The 21426-nt window shown below is 51.8% G+C and overlaps 1 protein-coding gene across 1 annotated transcript in view; it reads left to right on the top strand.

Annotated features, from left to right (window-relative positions):
• The window catches only part of LOC147110132 (B-cell receptor CD22-like), a 175035-nt gene that overhangs the window by 46274 nt on the left and 107335 nt on the right, over window positions 1-21426 (top strand). Inside the window, exons 2-3 of the mRNA XM_086004064.1 lie at window positions 7105-7458; window positions 16044-16337. Of these exons, the coding sequence (XP_085860190.1) occupies window positions 7105-7458; window positions 16044-16337 (648 nt within the window). The remainder of the gene's footprint in view (window positions 1-7104; window positions 7459-16043; window positions 16338-21426) is intronic.

Below are 21426 nucleotides of genomic sequence, written 5' to 3' on the forward strand. Positions count from 1 at the left end.
AGTGAGGGGGAGAGTGTGACTAGACTGGGTGGGATATTAAAGGGTGTGGGGAGTGAGGGGGAGAGTGGGATTAGACTGGGTGGGATATTAAAGGGCACGGGGAGTGAGGGGAGAGTGTGATTAGACTGGGTGGGATATTAAAGGGCACGGGGAGTGAGGGGAGAGTGGGATTAGACTGGGTGGGATATTAAAGGCTGCGGGGAGTGAGGGGGAGAGTGTGACTAGACTGGGTGGGATATTAAAGGGTGTGGGGAGTGAGGGGGAGAGTGGGATTAGACTGGGTGGGATATTAAAGGGCATGGGGAGTGAGGGGGAGAGTGGGATAAGACTCGCTGGGATAGTAAAGGGTGTGGGAATGAGGGGGAGAGTGGGATTAGACTGGGTGGGATAGTAAAGGGTGTGGGAATGAGGGGGAGAGTGGGATTAGACTGGGTGGGATATTAAAGGGTGCGGGGAGTGAGGGGGTGAGTGGGATTAGACTGGGTGGGATATTAAAGGGTACGGGGAGTGAGGGGGAGAGTGGGGTTAGACTGGGTGGGATATTAAAGGGTATGGGGAGTGAGGGGCGAGTGGCATTAGACTGAGTGAGATATTAAAGGGTGCGGGGAGTGAGGGGGAGAGTGGGATTAGACTGGGTGGGATATTAAAGGGTGCGGGGAGTGAGGGGGAGAGTTGGGATTAGACTGGGTGGGATATTAAAGGGTGCGGGGAGTGAGGAGGAGAGTGGGATTAGACTGGGTGGGATATTAAAGGGTGTGGGGATTGAGGGGGAGAGTGGGATTAGACTGGGTGGGATATTAAAGGGTGTGGGGAGTGAGGGGGAGAGTGGGATTAGACTGGGTGGGATATTAAAGTGTACGGGGAGTGAGGGGGAGAGTGGGATTAGACTGGGTGGGATATTAGAGGGTGCTGGGAGTGAGGGGGAGAGTGGGATTAGACTGGGTGGGATATTAAAGGGTGCGGGGAGTGAGGGGGAGGGTGGGATTAGACTGGGTGGGATATTAAAGGGTACGGGGAGTGAGGGGGAGAGAGGGATTAGACTGGGTGAGATATTAAAGGGTACGGGGAGTGAGGGGAGAGTGGGATTAGACTGGGTGGGATATTAAAGGGTGCGGGGAGTGAGGGGGAGAGTGGGATTAGATTGGGTGAGATATTAAAGGGTACGGGGAGTGAGGGGAAGAGTGGGATTAGACTGGGTGAGATATTAAAGGGTACGGGGAGTGAGGGGGAGAGAGGGATTAGACTGGGTGAGATATTAAAGGGTACGGGGAGTGAGGGGAGAGTGGGATTAGACTGGGTGGGATATTAAAGGGCGCGTTGAGTGAGGGGGAGAGTGGGATTAGACTGGGTGGGATATTAAAGTGTACGGGGAGTGAGGGGGAGAGTGGGAATAGACTGGGTGAGATATTAAAGGGTACGGGGAGTGAGGGGGAGAGAGGGATTAGACTGGGTGAGATATTAAAGGGTACGGGGAGTGAGGGGAGAGTGGGATTAGACTGGGTGGGATATTAAAGGGCGCGTTGAGTGAGGGGGAGGGTGGGATTAGACTGGGTGGGATATTAAAGGGTACGGGGAGTGAGGGGGAGAGAGGGATTAGACTGGGTGGGATATTAAAGTGTACGGGGAGTGAGGGGGAGAGTGGGATTAGACTGGGTGGGATATTAAAGTGTACGGGGAGTGAGGGGGAGAGTGGGATTAGACTGGGTGGGATATTAAAGGGTGCGGGGAGTGAGGGGGAGGGTGGGATTAGACTGGGTGGGATATTAAAGGGTACGGGGAGTGAGGGGGAGAGAGGGATTAGACTGGGTGAGATATTAAAGGGTACGGGGAGTGAGGGGAGAGTGGGATTAGACTGGGTGGGATATTAAAGGGTGCGGGGAGTGAGGGGGAGAGTGGGATTAGATTGGGTGAGATATTAAAGGGTACGGGGAGTGAGGGGAAGAGTGGGATTAGACTGGGTGAGATATTAAAGGGTACGGGGAGTGAGGGGGAGAGAGGGATTAGACTGGGTGAGATATTAAAGGGTACGGGGAGTGAGGGGAGAGTGGGATTAGACTGGGTGGGATATTAAAGGGCGCGTTGAGTGAGGGGGAGAGTGGGATTAGACTGGGTGGGATATTAAAGTGTACGGGGAGTGAGGGGGAGAGTGGGAATAGACTGGGTGGGATATTAAAGGGTGTGGGGAGTGAGGGGAGAGTGGGATTAGACTGGGTGTGATATTAAAGGGTGAGGGGAGAGTGGGATTAGACTGGGTGGGATATTAAAGGGTGCGGGGAGTGAGGGGAGAGTGGGATTAGACTGGGTGGGATATTAAAGGGTACGGGGAGTGAGAGGAGAGTGGGATTAGACTGGGTGGGATATTAAAGGGTATGGGGAGTGAGGGGGAGAGTGGGATTAGACTGGGTGAGATATTAAAGGGTACAGGGAACAATGCATGCAGGGCAGTACTTGGCAATATCCACTACTATTTACTATCCAAAAAAGAGCCACCAAATTTTGGAAACATCTAAAAATGTGCAACCCCCACTGCTATCATTACGAAGCCCTGAAATGCCAAGAGAGGATCATAAAGAAGAGTCCCCTCAGTCAACTAGTCCTGGGACTCAGTGAAGTAACTATTAACACTACTAATAATAACCAGCCCCAGGACAGTGACATCGTAGCACAGAGAATTCGACCCAACAAAATTGCCACTAAGCAAAAGGAAAAATATCTGTCATATTGGGGAGAAACAACAAAAAGCCAAAACAAACTCAATTGCTACTTGGCCCTAAACAGACAATACAACATGGTTGAATACCTGACCATGGTAAAGGATAGCAAACTGAGAAAAACCTTGACAAGGTACAGACTTAGTGAACATAGCCTGGCGATCGAAAAAGGCAGACACAGACAGACCCAGCTGCCAAGAAAGGACAGGATATGCTCTCACTGCAGTCAGGGAGTGGTGGAGACAGAGATGCACTTCCTCACAGCTTGTGGAAAATATCAGGGCATAAGGGGGAATTTCTACCCAAAATTCATAAAAATATGCCCTGAATTCAAAAATTTGAATGACGACCAAGAACTCCCAGACCTATTAGGGGAACAGAGAAATTGTGTAACCTTAGCGGCAAACTATGTTACAGCTTGCCATAAGCAGAGTGACAACCATTAAATCTAAGAAAAGAGTATATACATATTATATGAATGAATGTACATTTATACACACATGGATATATCTGTTTATACACTGTATGGATAGATCTGCGTTCATGTGTTCAACCATAAATGGTTTTTTTCGGTGCTTTGACAACATAAGATGTACCTTGTCATGCCAATAAAGCAATTGGAATTGAATTGGATTGAATTGAGTGATGGGGAGAGTGAGATCAGACTGGGTGGGATATTAAAGGGGACGGGGAGTGAGGGGAGAGTGGGATTAGACTGGGTGGGATATTAAAGGCTGCGGGGAGTGAGGGGGAGAGTGTGACTAGACTGGGTGGGATATTAAAGGGTGTGGGGAGTGAGGGGGAGAGTGGGATTAGACTGGGTGGGATATTAAAGGGTACGGGGAGCGAGGGGGAGAGTGGGATTAGACTGGGTGGGATATTAAAGGGTATGGGGAGTGAGGGGCGAGTGGCATTAGACTGGGTGAGATATTAAAGGGTGCGGGGAGTGAAGGGGAGAGTGGGATTAGACTGGGTGGGATATTAAAGGGTGCATGGAGTGAAGGGAGAGTGGGATTAGACTGGGTGGGATATTAAAGTGTACGGGGAGTGAGGGGGAGAGTGGGATTAGACTGGGTGGGATATTAAAGGGTGCGGGGAGTGAGGGGAGAGTGGGATTAGACTGGGTGGGATATTAAAGGGCACGGGGAGTGAGGGGAGAGTGGGATTAGACTGGGTGGGATATTAAAGGCTGCGGGGAGTGAGGGGGAGAGTGTGACTAGACTGGGTGGGATATTAAAGGGTGTGGGGAGTGAGGGGGAGAGTAGGATTAGACTGGGTGGGATATTAAAGGGTGCGGGGAGTGAGGGGGAGAGTGGGATTAGACTGGGTGGGATATTAAATGGTACGGGGAGCGAGGGGGAGAGTGGGATTAGACTGGGTGGGATATTAAAGGGTGCGGGGAGTGAGGGGGAGAGTGGGATTAGACTGGGTGGGATATTAAAGGGTGTGGGGAGTGAGGGGGAGAGTGGAATTAGACTGGGTAAGATATTAAAGGGTGCGGGGAGTGAGGGGGATAGTGTGATTAGACTGGGTGGGATATTAAAGGGTGCGGGGAGTGAGGGGGAGAGTGGGATTAGACTGGGTGGAATATTAAAGGGTGCGGGGAGTGAGGGGGATAGTGTGATTAGACTGGGTGGGATATTAAAGGGTGCGGGGAGTGAGGGGGAGTGTGGGATTAGACTGGGTGAGATATTAAAGGGTGCGGGGAGTGAGGGGGAGAGTGTGATTAGACTGCGTGGGATATTAAAGGGTACGGGGAGTGATGGGGAGAGTGGGATTAGACTGGGTGGAATATTAAAGGTTGTGGGGAGTGAGGGAGAGAGTGGGATTAGACTGGGTGGGATATTAAAGGGTGTGGGGAGTGAGGGGGAGAGTGGTATTAGACTGGGTGGGATATTAAAGGGTGCGGGGAGTGAGGGGGAGAGTGGGATTAGACTGGGTGGGATATTAAAGGGTGCGGGGTGTGAGGGGGAGAGAGGGATTAGACTGGGTGGGATATTAAAGGGTACGGGGAGTGAGGGGGAGAGTGGGATTAGACTGGGTGGGATATTAAAGGTTACGTTGAGTGAGGGGGAGAGTGGGATTAGACTGGGTGGGATATTACAGGGTACGGGGAGTGAGGGGGAGAGTGGGATTGGACTGGGTGGGATATTAAAGGGTGCGGGGAGTGAGGGGGAGAGAGGGATTAGACTGGGTGGGATATTAAAGGGTACAGGGAGTGAGGGGGAGTGTGGGATTAGACTGGGTGGGATATTAAAGGGTACGGGGAGTGAGGGGGAGAGTGGGATTAGGCTGGGTGGGACATTAAAGGTTATGGGGAGTGAGGGGAGAGTGGGATTAGACTGTGCAGAATAAAGCCTTGATGGGCTGAATGGCCTGGTCCTTTGCTGAAACATTCTATGGTTCTCTTCGCCTGCCGATTGCATGAGAGAAGCAAAGGCCGATTAAGAATAAATATGAGTGGTAATTATTGTAATCGGGCAAGCCTTAATTGGCTCAATTAATATCAATGATATTGAAGTTGATTGGGGACTGATTTGCACAGTGGCTGAAATGGAGCGGCAGTGCGCCTCCTGCTGGCTCCGTACGCTCACCGCGACCGGCCACCACAATGGCTGCCATCAACCAAGATGGCGGCCGCGCCGTCGTCGCCGAACGAAGGGGCGCCCATCGACCGCCCGAAAGGACAATGTCCGAGCCCATGGATTTAACAGCCCTCATGACAGACGACTACGCTTTCCTGCTTCTTCATAACGGAATTGGACGGGAGATTTCTCTGTGAGCTTCTCATTCCAAATCCTCGCCATCACCAAGACCGCCCTCTTCCACCTCCGTAACATCGCCCGTCTCCGCCCCTACCTCAGCTCATCCGCCGCTGAAACCCTCACCGGTGACATTGTCACCTCCAGACTCCGACAATCTCCTGACCGTCGTCCCATCTTCCACCCTACATAAACTCCAGCTCATCTCAAACTCTCGCTGGCCCCGTGTCCTGACTCGCACCCAATCCCGTTCACTCATCACCCCATGTCGCTCGCTGACCTACATTGGCTCCCGGTCCGGCATCGCATCTCTTCCTTGTTTTTCAAATCCCTCCTCGCCACCCTCCCTATCTCTGTGACCTCCTCCAGCCCTACAACCCTCCCTATCTCTGTAACCTCCTCCAGCCCCTACAAACCTCCCTATCTCTGTAACCTCCTCCAGCCCTTACAACCCTCCCTATCTCTGTAACCTCCTCCAGCCCCTACAACCCTCCCTATCTCCGTAACCTCATCCAGCCCCTACAACCCTCCCTATCTCTGTAACCCCCTCCAGCCCCTACAACACTCCCTATCTCTGTAACCTCCTCCAGCCCCCTACAAACCTCCCTATCTCTGTAACCTCCTCCAGCCCCCTACAACCATCCCAATCTCTGTAACCTCCTCCAGTTCCCTACAACCGTCCCTATCTCTGTAACCTCCTCCAGCCCCTACAACCCTCCCTATCTCTGTAACCTCCTCCAGCCCCTACAACCCTCCCTATCTCCATAGCCTCCTCCAGCCCCTACAACCCTCCCTATCTCTGTAACCTCCTCCAGCCCCTACAACCCTCTCAATCTCTGTAACCTCCTCCAGCCCCCTACAACCCTCCCTATCTCTGTAACCTCCTCCAGCCCCTACAACCCCCCTATCTCTGTAAACTCCTCCAGCCCCCTACAACCCTCCCTATCTCTGTAACCTCCTCCAGCCCCTACAACCCCCCCATCTCTGTAACCTCCTCCAGCCCCTACAACCCTCCCTATCTCCATAACCTCCTCCAACCCCTAGAACCCTCCCTATCTCTGTAACCCCCTCCAGCCCCTACAACCCTCCCTATCTCTGTAACCTCCTCCAGCCCCTACAACCCTCCCTATCTCTGTAACTTCCTCCAGCCCTACAACCCTCCCTAACTCTGTAACCTCCTCCAGCCCCCTACACCCCTCCCTATCTCTGTAACCTCCTCCAACCCATACAACCCTCCCTATCTCCGTAACCTCCTCCAGCCGCTACAACCCTCCCTATCTCTGTACCCTCCTCCAGCCCCTGCAGCGCTCCGAGATCTCTGCGCTCCTCCAATTCCGGCCTCTTGCACATCCCCCGATTTCCATCGCTCCACCATTGACAGCCGTGCCTTCAGCCGCCTGGGCCCCGAGCTCTGGAATTCCCTCCCTAAACCTCTCCGCCTCTCTCTCCTCCTTTAAGACGCTCCTTGAAACCGACCTCTTTGACCAAGCTTTTGGTCGCCTGTCCTAATGTCTCCTCATGTGTGGCTCGGGGTGAAATCTTTTGCCCGATTTACACTCCTGTGAAGCTCCTTGGGACATTTTACGATGTGAAAGGTGCTGTATAAATGCATGTTGTTGTTGTTGTTCTAGATGTCCTTTGCCAGCAACGGGTTGTGACGACCCCCAGCTTCATAACCGGGGCAGAAGGTTCCTGTGTGATCATCCCTTGCACCTTCAGCTATCCCAGAACTTCGCCCTTCAAAGCCGTCATGTGGTTGCAGGGAGATAAGACTGATGGGATCCTCGTGCTCAACTCCAGCGGCAACTCAAACCCTCTCTTCCAACATCGCGCTCATTTCCTCGGCAATTGGGAAAACGGCAGGGATTGCACCTTAAAACTCAATAAATTGAAGAAGAGCGATGAGGGAATTTATTACTTTCGAATGGAGCACACCGATCATCTGAAATATTCAGGACCAGATGGAGTCACGATAAATATTTCTGGTAAGTCTCATATGGACCACACTTGGAGCATTGTGCACAGTTCTGGTCTCCATATACCTCGGTTAGACCACACTTGGAGCACTGTGCACAGTTCTGGTCTCTGTATACCTTGGTTAGACCACACTTGGAGCACTGTGCACAGTTCTGGTCTCCATATACCTTGGTTAGACCACACTTGGAGCATTGTGCACAGATCTGGTCTCCATATACCTTGGTTAGACCACACTTGGAGCACTGTGCACAGTTCCAGTCTCCATATACCTTGGTTAGACCACACTTGGAGCACTGTGCACAGGTCTGGTCTCCGTATACCTCGGTTAGACCACACTTGGAGCACTGTGCACAGTTCTGGTCTCTGTATACCTTGGTTAGACCACACTTGGAGCACTGTGCACAGTTCTGGTCTCCATATACCTTGGTTAGACCACACTTGGAGCACTGTGTACAGTTCTGGTCTCCATATACCTTGGTTAGACCACACTTGGAGCACTGTGCACAGTTCTGGTCTCCATATACCTTGGTTAGACCACACTTGGAGCACTGTGCACAGTTCTGGTCTCCATATACCTTGGTTAGACCACACTTGGAGCACCGTGCACAGTTCTGGTCTCCATATAGAAACATAGTAACATAGAAGATAGGAGCAGGAGTCGGCCATTCGGCCCTTCGAGCCTGCTCCGCCATTCAATGTGATCATGGCTGATCATCCAAATTCAGTACCCTGTCCCTGCCTTTTCCCCATATCCCTTGATCCCTTTAGCCTCAAGAAATATATCCAACTCTTTCTTGAATATATTTAATGAACTAGCCTCCACCGCCCTCTGTGGCAGAGAATTCCACAGGTTCCCCACTCTCTGGTTGAAGAAATTCCTCCTCATTTCAGTCCTAAATGGCTTACCCCTTATCCTTAGACTATGACCCCTGGTTCTGGACTCCCCGGCCATCGGGAACATCCTTCCTGCATCTAGTCTGTCCAGGCCTGACAGAATTTTATAGGTTTTGATGAGATCCCCTCTCAATCTTCTAAACTCCAGTGAGTATAAGCCCAATCGATACAATCTCTCCTCATACGTCATTCCTGCCATCCCAGGTATCAGCCTGGTGAATCTTCGCTGCACTCCCTCCATGGCAAGAACGTCCTTCCTCAGGTAAGGTGATCAAAACTGCACACAATACTCAAGGTGCGGTCTCACCAAGGCCCTGTACAACTGTAGCAAGACATCCTTGTTCCTGTACTCAAACCCTCTTGCTACGAAGGCCAACATACCATTTGCCTTCTTAACCGCCTGCTGCACCTGCATGCTTACCTTCAGCGACTGGTGCACAAGGACACCCAGGTCTCTTTGCACTTCCCCTTCTCCCAATCTATTGCCATTCAAATAATAATCTGCCTTCCTGTTTTTGCCACCAAAGTGGATAACCTCACATTTATCCACATTATCGTGCATTTGCCATGTTTCTGCCCAATCACCCAACCTGTCCAAATCGTACTGGAGTTTCCCGACATCCTCCTCGCAGCTTACCCTCCCGCCCAGCTTTGTGTCATCTGCAAATTTGGAGATATTACATCCAATTCCCTCGTCCAGATCATTAATATATATTGTGAACAGCTGGGGTCCTAGGACCGATCCTTGCGGTACCCCACTATTCACTGTCTGCCACTCGGAAAACGACCCGTTTATACCAACTCTTTGCTTTCTGTCCGCCAACCAGTTCTCTATCCAAGTCAATACCTTGCCCCCAATCCCATGTGCCTTAATTTTGCACGCTAATCTCTTATGTGGGATCTTATCGAAAGTCTTCTGAAAGTCCAAATACACCACATCCACTGGTTCTCCCTTATCTATTTTACCAGTTACATCCTCAAAAAATTCCAGTAGATTAGTCAAGCATGATTTACCTTTTGTAAATCCATGTTGACTTTGTCTGATCCTGTCACTGCTTTCCAAGTGCTCTGCTATTACATCTTTTATAATAGACTCTAGCATTTTCCCCACTACCGATGTCAGGCTAAACTGCTCCCAATCCTCAGGATTATTGCTTTTTCTAGCCAATTTATATGTCCTCTCCTTGGATCTTATGCTATCCCTAATTTCCCTTGTTAGCCACGGTTGAGTCAACTTTTTTGTTTTATTTTTATGCCAAACTGGGATGAACAAATTCTGTAGCACATCCATTCGGTCTTGGTTAGACCACACTTGGAGCACTGTGCACAGTTCTGGTCTCCATATACCTTGGTTAGACCACACTTGGAACACTGTGTACAGTTCTGGTCTCCATATACCTTGGTTAGACCACACTTGGAGCACTGTGCACAGTTCTGGTCTCCATATACCTTGGTTAGACCACACTTAGAGCACTGTGCACAGTTCTGGTCCCCATACACCTTGGTTAGACCACACTTGGAGCGCTGTGCACAGTTCTGGTCGCCATATACCTTCGTTAGACCACACTTGAAGCACTGTGCACAGTTCTGGTCTCCATATACCTTGGTCAGACCACACTTGAAGCACTGTGCACAGTTCTGGTCTCCATATACCTTGGTTAGACCACACTGGGAGCACTGTGCACAGTTCTGGTCTCCATATACCTTGGTTAGTCCACACTTGGAGCACTGTGCACAGTTCCGGTCTCCATATACATTGGTTAGACCACACTTGGAGCACTGTGCACGGTTCAGTTCTCCATATACCTTGATTAGGCCACACTTGGGGCACTGTGCACAGTTTTGGTCTCCTTATCTGAGGAAGGATATACTTGCCTTACAGGCAGAGACTGTGCCCCCTGGTTCTAGACTCCCCAGCCAGGGGAAACATCCTCCCTGCATCTACCCTGTCAAACTCTGTCAGAATCTTGTATGATTCAATGAGATCACCTCTCATTTTTCTAAACTCTAGAGAATATCGGCCTAGTCTGCTCAATCTGTTCTCATAGGACAATCCCCCCATCCCAGGAACCAGTCTGGTGAACCTTTGCTGGACTCCCTCTATGGCAAGTATATCCTTCCTTAGGTAAGGAGACCAAAACTGTACACAATACTGCAGGTGTGGTCTCACCAGGGCCCTATATAATCGCAGTAAGACGTCTTTACTCTTATACTCAAATCCTCTTGTAATAAAGGCCAACATACCATTTGATTTCCTAATTGCCTGCTGTACCTGCCTGTTAACTTTCAGTGATTCGTGTACAAGGACACCCAGGTCCCTCTGAACACCAACATTTCCCAATATCTCACCATTTAAAAAATACTCTGCTTTTCTATTTTTCCTACCAAACTAAATAACCTCACATTTCTCCACATTATATTCCATTTGCCATGTTCTTGCCCACTCACTTAGCCTGTCTATATCCCCTTGAAGCCTCCTTGCATCCTCCTCACAACTTACATTCTCACCCAGCTTTGTATCATCAGCAAACTTGGATATATTACACTCGGTCCCTTCATCCAAATCATTGATGTAGATTGTGAATAGCTGAGACCCAAGCACTGATCCTTGCAGCACCCCACTAGTTACAGCCTGCCAACCCAAAAATGACCTGTTTATTCCTACTCTCTGTTTTCTGTCCATTAACCAATCCCCAATCCCTGCTAGTATATTACCCCCAATCCCATGAGCCCTAATTTTGTTTAATAACCTCTTGTGTGGCACCTTATCGAATGCCTTCTGAAAATCCAAATACACCACATCCACTGGTTTCCCCTGATCTATTCTGCTAGTTACAACCTCAAAAATCTCTAACAGATTTCTCAAACACGATTTCCCTTTCATAAATCCGTGTTGACTGCCCAAATCCTATTATTGGCCCAGAACTTGGTGTCGGGGGCTTGCCGCGCGTGCAAGCCCCCGATGTGCACTTACCCGGCGCGCCGACATCTGAAACCTGGCCCGCAGTGGATTTCCTTTCAGTGGCCCGGTTCTGATGTCGGCGCGCTGTGCTAACCTGACCCAGCGGCGTAGTTAGTGCGATGTGCCAGCTGGGATCAGGTGAGCACTGTTCAGCCAATCAGGGGAGGGGAAACTTCATTCATGAGTTTGAGAGTAAGAACTGTCAAACTCATGAGAAGTACTGCACCCCAAAACACTACTTAAACTTTAAGTAAAATTTAAAAAAAACATCCCAATCATTAAATTAAGTATAAATAAGTTTTAAAAAATAATTTAAACTATAACTTTTTTTTTTGAAAAAATAAATTTTTAATAAAAAGGGTCTAAAACTAAACTTACCTTATTGTAGATTCTTTAAAATAATAAACCTGTGGGAAAAAAAATTCTCAATTGCACTAAAACACCACTTACCTGTAAAAATAAATACTTACGTGTGCTTTTTACAAGCGTAAAGACCGGAGGCCTTTACACATGCGCAAATCCCCCAAAACAGAGGAAATCCAAGACGCAGGCGCTGCCCCCTACAGCGCACGCGCTAGCCTCTTCACCTCTTGGGTTAGAGGAGAGGAAATGCCGGTTTTCAGCGCATGCGCTGTGCATGCTAAAAACCGGCATTTCCTCCGGCCAGACGCGTGAGTACCCTTTCCGTACTCACACGTTTGGGGAGGAATTTCTGCCCCATTATTTTCTAAGTGCCCTGTTACCACGTCCTTAATAATAGATTCTAGCATATTCCCTGCTACTGATGTCAGGCTAACTGGTCTGTAGTTCCCCATTTTCTCTCTCCCTCCTTTCTTAAATAGTGGGGTTACATTTGCTACCTTCCAATCCACAGGAACCGTTCTAGAATCTATGATATTTTAGAGCATGACAACCAATGCATCCACTATCTCTATACCCACCTCTTTCAAAACCCGAGGATGCAGGCCATCAGGTCCAGGGGATTTATTGGCTTTAGTTTCTCAAGCACTATCTTTTTACTAATACTAATTTCTTTCAGTTCCTCATTCTCGCTAGACCCTTGGTTCTCCACTATTTCCAAGAAGTTTTCTGTGTCTTCTTCCGTGAAGACAGACACAAAGGGGTTGAATTTTCATTGACCCGTGGAGTCGGGATTGGAGGCGTGTGAGGGGGTTAAAGTCCCAAATTTGGGGGTCCCGACACCATCCTGCCCCCAACCCTCCTCCATGCCAGTTTCAAAAGAGGCGGGTACCCGCCCCGCACTGGGACCCGCCTCCCCGAGGCGGGAAGGGGATAAGTGACAATTAACTGCCTGTTAACAGGTAGTTAACAGGCAGTTTTTAGCCAAATCCCTATTTTGAAGGTTGAAGTGTGGGATTCCCAACGGCTCCAAACCACGCCAAGTTAGAGGAGGCGGACCATCGGGCTGAAGGGGTCGAGATGTCTGGTGTTCAGGTGAGTGATGGGTGCATGAGTGCAGAGGTAATTGTGTTTGGTGTGTGTAAAGTGTTTAAAGAAGTTTAAATTACCTGTACTTACATTTTCAGCCTTCCTTCCTCTAGGTTTCTGAGTCCCTCATCTCACCGGCACAGAAAGCAGAAAGGCTGCGAACTGTCAAAAGTGACAGCCTTCAGCTTTCTGTGCCGGAGAGATTTCTAACTGAGTCTGTGGAGAAGGACTCATGTTAGAAGTAAGACTGTCAGTGTTTGACAGCTTCAAACAGCTGTGAAACGCTGATATTTCATCTGTCAACACATCTTGACAGATGAAATTTCAGTCTGTGATGTCACCTGTTGCCAGGTGGCCCTTAATTGGCCTGCTGAGCCCGCTGGGTGGGCTCAACAAGGTCAATCAAGGTAAAATCACGTGGATTGGCCGCATCTCCATGGAGGCGGGACTAAAACCCGAAAGTTGTAGTCTCGCCTCCTTCCCAACTTCTGAATGAAAATCCAGCCCAAAATATTTGTTTAGTTTCTCTGCCAATTCCTTATTCCCCATTATAATTTCTCCTGTCTCAGCCTCTAAGGGACCCACATTTAATTTTGCTACTCCCTTCCTTTTTACATACCTATAGGAGCTTTTAGTCTATTTTCTCTTTCCTTATCAATTTCTTGGTCCTCTGTGCTCTGCAGACCAGTTTACTTTTATACTCTAGGCGCCTCACCCAATTTACAAGTGATGACCCAGCTCCCCTGCTCCTGGTGATTGGCGGCTATTCAAGATAAACACGTACAGCTGACGACCACTGCAGTTTTTAAAGTTCTAGGTTAAAATCAGAATGCTGAACAAAATTTCACGTTTTACCTCGCCGACTCACCCAATACTTAGCAGAAATTCCCACTCATTCCAAATTCCCAAATGAAATACTATTTTTAAGTCCACTCCATTTTAATCCCACTCTGTGCAGGCTGCTCTGCGATGATAGGGTGAGATGAAGAGGGGTGGGAGGAGGCTGGTGTTGATGGGTTGAGATGAAAAGGGGTGGGAGGAGGCTGGTGTTGATGGGGTGAGATGAAGAGGGGTGGGAGGAGGCTGGTGTTGATGGGTTGAGATGAAAAGGGGTGGGAGGAGGCTGGTGTTGATGGAGTGAGATGAAGAGGGGTGGGAGGAGGCTGGTATTGATGGGATGAGATGAAGAGGGGTGGGCGGAGGCTGGTGTTGATGGGGTGAGATGAAGAGGGGTGGGCGGAGGCTGGTGTTGATGGGGTGAGATGAAGAGGGGAGGGAGGAGGCTGGTGTTGATGGGGTGAGATGAAGAGGGGTGGCAGGAGGCTGGTGTTGATGGGGTGAGATGAAGAGGGGTGGGAGGAGGCTGGTGTTGATGGGGTGAGATGAAGAGGGGTGTGAGGAGGCTGGTGTTGATGGGGTGAGATGAAGAGGGGTGGGAGCAGGTTGGTGTTGATGGGTTGAGATGAAGAGGGGTGGGAGGAGGCTGGTGTTGATGGAGTGAGATGAAGAGGGGTGGGAGGAGGCTGGTGTTGATGCGGTGAGATGAAGAGGGGTGGGAGGGGGCTGGTGTTGATGGGGTGAGATGAAGAGGGGTGGGAGGAGGCTGGTGTTGACGGGGTGAGATGAAGAGGGGTGGGAGGAGGCTGGTGTTGATGGGGTGAGGTGAAGAGGGGTGGGAGGAGGCTGGTGTTGATGGGGTGAGATGAAGAGGGGTGGGAGGAGGCTGGTGTTGATGGGGTGAGATGAAGAGAGGTGAGAGGAGGCTGGTGTTGATGGGGTGAGATGAAGAGGGGTGGGAGGAGGCTGGTGTTGATGGGGTGAGATGAAGAGGTGTGGGAGGAGGCTGGTGTTGACGGGGTGAGATGAAGAGGGGTGGGAGGAGGCTGGTCTTGACGGGGTGAGATGAAGAGGGGTGGGAGGAGGCTGGTGTTGATGGGGTGAGATGAAGAGGGGTGGGAGGAGTCTGGTGTTGATGGGGTGAGATGAAGAGGGGTGGGAGGAGGCTGGTGTAGATGGGGTGAGATGAAGAGGGGTGGGAGGAGGCTGGTGTTGATGGGGTGAGATGAAGAGGGGTGGGAGGAGGCTGGTGTTGACGGGGTGAGATGAAGAGGGGTGGGAGGAGGCTGGTGTTGAAGTGGTGAGATGAAGAGGCGTGGGAGGAGGCTGGTGTGGATGGGGTGAGATGAAGAGGGGTGGGAGGAGGCTGGTGTTGATGGGGTGAGATGAAGAGGGATGGGAGGAGGCTGCTGTTGATGGGGTGAGATGAAGGGCGGTGGGAGGAGGCTGGTGTTGATGGGGTGAGATGAAGAGGGGTGGGAGGAGGCTGGTTTTGATGGGGTGAGATGAAGAGAGGTGGGAGGAGGCTGGTGTTGATGCGGTGAGATGAAGAGGGGTGGGAGGAGGCTGATGTTGATGGAGTGAGATGAAGAGGGGTGGGCGGAGGCTGGTGTTGATGGGGTGAGATGAAGAGGGGCGGGAGGAGGCTGGTGTTGATGGGGTGAGATGAAGAGGGGTGGGAGGAGTCTGGTGTTGATGGGGTGAGATGAAGAGAGATGGGAGGAGGCTGGTGTTGATGGGGTTAGATGAAGAGGGGTGGGAGGATGCTGGTGTTGATGGGGTGAGATGAAGAGGGGTGGGAGGAGTCTGGTTTTGACGGAGTGAGATGAAGAGGGGTGGGAGGAGTCTGGTGTTGATGGGGTGAGATGAAGAGGGGTGGGAGGAGGCTGGTTTTGACGGGGTGAGATGAAGAGGGGTGGGAGGAGGCTGGTGTTGACGGGGTGAGATGAAGAGGGGCGGGAGGAGGCTGGTGTTGATGGGGTGAGATGAAGAGGGGTGAGGGGAGGCTGGTGTTGATGGGGTGAGATGAAGAGTGGTGGGAGGAGGCTGGTGTTGGTGGGGTGAGATGAAGAGGGGTGGGAGGAGGCTGGTGTTGATGGGGTGAGATGAAGAGGGGTGGGAGGAGGCTGGTGTTGACGGGGTGAGATGAAGAGGGGTGGGAGGAGGCTGGTTTTGACGGAGTGAGATGAAGAGGGGTGGGAGGAGGCTGGTGTTGACGGGGTGAGATGAAGAGGGGTGGGAGGAAGCTGGTGTTGATGGGGTGAGATGAAGAGGGGTGGGAGGAGGCTCATGTGGAGCACAAACACCTGGATGGACCAGTTGGGCCGAATGCCCTCTTTCGGTGCAATGGACTCGATGTAACTCCAGGAAGGAGCTGGCTGATTTTTGCTCTATTTAAACGCACGGTACATATTAAATAACATTGTGTCTCACTTAACTATTCCTCAAAAGATGTGTCAAGCTTGATAAAGATATCATCGCCTGCCGAGATCAGAGAGGGAATGGAAGTGACATTAAATTGCTCGGTGAAGTATTTGTGCCCTGGTCTCGTCAGATGGTACGGTGCTGATGGCTTAAACAGGTCCTCTTCATCAGAAACCGCTGGCACTGCCCAAAACGGATGGGTGACCCATGCAACGTTGAAATTTGTCACATCCTACAAAGACAATGGGAGGACACTGAGATGCGAACATTTCTCTGTACAAAACGAATCTCACTTCAAAAGCATCACCTTAAATGTGAAGTGTAAGTAAACCAGAGCTCAGCATCAAGCCTGCTTTCGTTGAGGTGTTAGTGATCAGAGCAGGTACCTAACTCGCTTCAGCTTGAACCAATCGCTTCAGCATTCTCCTGCACCTCCGAGAAAGAAGGTCGTGGGTTCGAAAGACCCACTCCAGAGATTTAAGCCCCAAAATCCAGGTCGGCACTCTCAGTGACAGTACTGAAGGAGTGCCGCACTGCCGGAGGGCTGGTACTGAGGGACCGCCGAACTGTCGGAGCGCCGCACTGTCAGAGGGGCAGTACTGAGGGACCGCCGCACTGTCGGAGGGGCAGTACTGCGAGAGCGCCGCACTATCGGAGGGGCAGTACTGAGGGAGCGCCATACTGTGGGAGGGGCAGTACTGAGGGAGCGCCATACTGTGGGAGGGGCAGTACTGAGGGAGCGCTGCACTGTCGGAGGGGCAGTACTGAGGGAGCACCGCACTGTCGGAGGGGGAGTACTGAGGGAGCACTGCACTGTCGGAGGGGTCGTACTGAGGGAGCGCTGCACTGTCGGAGCTGTCGTACTGAGGGAGCGCCGTACTGTAGGAGGGGCAGCACTAAGGGAGTGCCGCACTGTCGGAGGGGCAGTTCTGAGGGAGTGCCACACTGTCAGCTGGGGAGTACTGAGGGAGCCCCGCACTGTCGGAGGGGCAGTACTGAGGGAGCGCTGCACTGTCGGAGGGGTCGTACTGAGGGAGCGCCGTACTGTAGGAGGGGCAGTACTGAGGGAGCGCCGCACTGTCGGAGGGGCAGTACTGAGGGAGCGCCGCACTGTGGGAGGGACAGTACTGAGTGAGCGCCGCACTGTGGGAGGGACAGTACTGAGGGAGCGCCGCACTGTCGGAGGGGCTGTACTGAGGGAGGGCCGCACTATCGGAGGGGCTGTACTGAGGGAGCGCCTCACTGTCGGAGGGGCAGTACTGAGGGAGCGCCGCACTGTCGGGGAGGCTGTATTGAGGGAGCGCCGCACTGGGGGAGGGGCAGTGCTGAGGGAGCACCGCACTGTCGGAGGGGCAGTACTGAGGGATCGCAGCAGTGTCGGAGGGGCAGTACTGAGGGAGCGCCGCACTGTCGGCGGGGCAGTACTGAGGGAGCGTCACACTGTCGGAGGGGCAGTACTGAGGGACCGTCACACTGTCGGAGGGGCAGTACTGAGGGAGCACCGCACTATCGGAGGTGCCAGCTTTTGGACGAGACATTAAACCCACACAACGTCTGCTTTCTCAAATGGCCATAAAGAATCCCCGGGCAAAGAGCAGGGGGAGTTCTCCCAGGTGTCCTGGCCAATATTTATCCTTCGACCAAAATACAAACACTTAGTTTTTCATTTTTATTGTTGGAGTGACTGTGTTCGGTTCTGGGCCCCGCTCCTCAGGAAGGATATCTCGGCCTCGGAGCGGGAGCAGCGCAGATTCCCCAGAATGATACCCGGGGCTGAAAGGGTGAAACTGAAAGTATTCCCCGGAGTTTAGAAGATTAAGGGGTGATCGAATCGAGGTGTTTGAGATGATTAAACGATTCGATAGGGTCGAGAGAGAGAGACTATTTCCTCTGGTGGGGGGAGTCCAGACAAAGGGGGCAGAACCTTAAAATTAGAGCCAGGCCGTTCAGGGGTGATGTCAGGAAGCACTTCTTCACACAAAGGGGGGTGGAAATCTGGAACTCTCTCCCCCCAAAAAAAGCTGAGACTGGGGGACAATTGGAGCTTTCAAGGCTGAGATCGATAGATTTGTGTTGGGTAACGATGTTAAAGGTTACGGAACCGAGGCGGGTAGATGGAGTGAAGATACAGGTCAGCCGTGATCTAATTGAATGGCGGAATAGGCTCGAGGGGCTGAATGGGCCTCCTGTTCCTGTGTAACAGGCTCGAGGGGCTGAATGGGCCTCCTCCTGTTCCTGTGTAACAGGCTCGAGGGGCGGAATGGGCCTCCTCCTGTTCCTGTGTAACAGGCTCGAGGGGCTGAATGGGCCTCCTCCTGTTCCTGTGTAACAGGCTCGAGGGGCTGAATGGGCCTCCTCCTGTTCCTGTGTAACAGGCTCGAGGGGCTGAATGGGCCTCCTCCTGTTCCTGTGTAACAGGCTCGAGGGGCTGAATGGGCCTCCTCCTGTTCCTGTGTAACAGGCTCGAGGGGCTGAATGGGCCTCCTCCTGTTCCTGTGTAACAGGCTCAAGGGGCTGAATGGGCCTCCTGTTCCTGTGTAACAGACTCGAGGGGCTGAATGGGCCTCCTCCTGTTCCTGTGTAACAGGCTCGAGGGGCTGAATGGGCCTCCTGTTCCTGTGTAACAGGCTCGAGGGGCTGAATGGGCCTCCTCCTGTTCCTGTGTAACAGGCTCGAGGGGCTGAATGGGCCTCCTCCTGTTCCTGTGTAACAGGCTCGAGGGGCTGAATGGGCCTCCTCCTGTTCCTGTGTAACAGGCTCGAGGGGCTGAATGGGCCTCCTGTTCCTGTGTAACAGGCTCGAGGGGCTGAATGGGCCTCCTCCTGTTCCTGTGTAACAGGCTCGAGGGGCTGAATGGGCCTCCTCCTGTTCCTGTGTAACAGGCTCGAGGGGCTGAATGGGCCTCCTCCTGTTCCTGTGTAACAGGCTCGAGGGGCTGAATGGGCCTCCTCCTGTTCCTGTGTAACAGGCTTGAGGGGCGGAATGGGCCTCCTCCTGTTCCTGTGTAACAGGCTCGAGGGGCTGAATGGGCCTCCTGTTCCTGTGTAACAGGCTCGAGGGGCTGAATGGGCCTCCTCCTGTTCCTGTGTAACAGGCTCGAGGGGCTGAATGGGCCTCCTCCTGTTCCTGTGTAACAGGCTCGAGGGGCTGAATGGGCCTCCTCCTGTTCCTGTGTAACAGGCTCGAGGGGCTGAATGGGCCTCCTCCTTTTCCAGTGTAACAGTCTTGAGGGGGATGAATGGGCCTCCTCCTGTTCCTGCGTAACAGGCTCGAGGGGTTGAATGGGCCTCCTCCTGTTCCTGTGTAACGGGCTCGGACGAGATGTATCCCAGGCTACTATGTGAGGCAAAGGAGGAGATTGCAGGGGCTCTGACACAAATTTTCAGAACCTCTCTGCCCACAGGGGATGTGCCAGAGGTCTGGAGAACAGCTAACGTAGTACCATTATTCAAGAAGGGTAGTAGGGAGAAACCAGGGAATTACAGGCCAGTGAGCCTAACATCAGTGGTAGGAAAATTATTGGAAAAAATTCTGAGGGACAGAATTAGTCTCCACTTGGAGAGGCAAGGATTAATCAGGGATAGTCAGCATGGCTTTGTCAAGGGAAGATCGTGTCTGACCAATTTGATTGAATTTATCAAGGGGGTGACTAGGTGTGTGGATGAGGGTGGTGCAGTGGATGTGGTTTACCTGGACTTCAGTAAGGCTTTTGATAAAGTCCCGCATAGGAGACTGGTCAGGAAGGTAAGAGCCCATGGGATCCAGGGTGCCTTGGCACATTGGATCCAAAACTGGCTTAGTGGCAGAAGGCAGAGGGTGACGGTGGAAGGTTGTTTTTGTGACTGGAAGCCTGTGTCCAGTGGGGTACCACAGGGATCGGTGCTGGGTCCCTTGCTGTTTGTGGTCTACATTAATGATTTGGATGTGAATGAAAAAGGTATGATCAGTAAGTTCGCAGATGACACAAAATTTGGTGGGGTGGTAAATAGCGAGGAGGGTAGCCTCAGTCTGCAGGTCGATATAGATGGGTTGGTCAGATGGGCAGAACAGTGGCAAATTGAATTTAACCCTGAAAAGTGTGAGGTGATGCATTTTGGATGGACTAACAAGGCAAGGGAATATACAATGAATGGTAAGACCCTAGGAAAGACAGAGGATCAGAGGGACCTTGGTGTGCATGTACATAGATCCCTGAAGGCAGCAGAACAGGTGGATAAGGTGGTTAAAAAGGCATATGGGATACTTGCCTTCATTAGCCGAGGCATAGAATATAAGAGCAGGGAGGTTATGATGGAGCTGTACAAAACGCTAGTTAGGCCACAGCTGGAATACTGTGTGCAGTTCTGGTCGCCACACTATAGGAGGGATGTGATTGCATTGGAGAGGGTGCAGAGGAGATTCACCAGGATGTTACCTGGGCTGGAGCGCTTCAGCTATGAAGAGAGTCTGGACAGGCTGGGGTTGTTTTCCTTGGAGCAGAGAAGGCTGAGGGGGGACCTGATTGAGGTGTACAAAATTATGAGGGGCATAGATAGGGTGGATAGAAAGGAACGTTTCCCCTTAGTAGAGGGGTCAATAAACAGGGGGCATAGTTTCAAGGTAAGGGGCAGGAGGTTTAGAGGGGATTTGAGGAAAAACGTTTTCACCCAGAGGGTGGTTGGAATCTGGAACTCACTGCCTGAAAGGGTGGTAGAGGCAGGAACCCTCACAACATTCAAGAAGCATTTAGATGAGCACTTGAAATGCCATAGCATACAAGGCTACGGACCAAGTGCTGGAAAATGGGATTAGATTAGATAGGGCTTGATGGCCGCCGCGGACGCGATGGGCCGAAGGGCCTCTTTCTGTGCTGTATAACTCTATGACTCTATGACTCTATGAGGGGCTGAATGGGCCTCCTCCTATTCCTGTGTAACAGGCCCGAGGGGCTGAATGGGCCTCCTCCTGTTCCTGTGTAACAGGCTCGAGGGGCTGAATGGGCTCCTCCTGTTCCTGCGTAACAGGCTCGAGGGGCTGAATGGGCCTCCTCCTGTTCCTGTGTAACAGGCTCGAGGGGCTGAATGGTCCTCCTCCTGTTCCTGTGTAACAGGCTCGAGGGGCTGAATGGGCCTCCTCCTGTTCCTGTGTAACAGGCTCGAGGGGCTGAATGGTCCTCCTCCTGTTCCTGTGTAACAGGCTCGAGGGGCTGAATGGGCCTCCTCCTGTTCCTGTGTAACAGGCTCGAGGGGCTGAATGGTCCTCCTCCTGTTCCTGTGTAACAGGCTCGAGGGGCTGAATGGGCCTCCTCCTGTTCCTTTGTAACAGGCTCGAGGGGCTGAATGGGCCTCCTCCTGTTCCTGTGTAACAGGCTCGAGGGGCTGAATGGGCCTCCTCCTGTTCCTGTGTAACAGGCTCGAGGGGCTGAATGGGT

This window comes from Somniosus microcephalus, chromosome 12, assembly GCF_052327205.1.
Source record: "Somniosus microcephalus isolate GS21.2 chromosome 12, FLI_Smic_1.0, whole genome shotgun sequence".
NCBI classification, from domain to species: domain Eukaryota; kingdom Metazoa; phylum Chordata; class Chondrichthyes; order Squaliformes; family Somniosidae; genus Somniosus; species Somniosus microcephalus.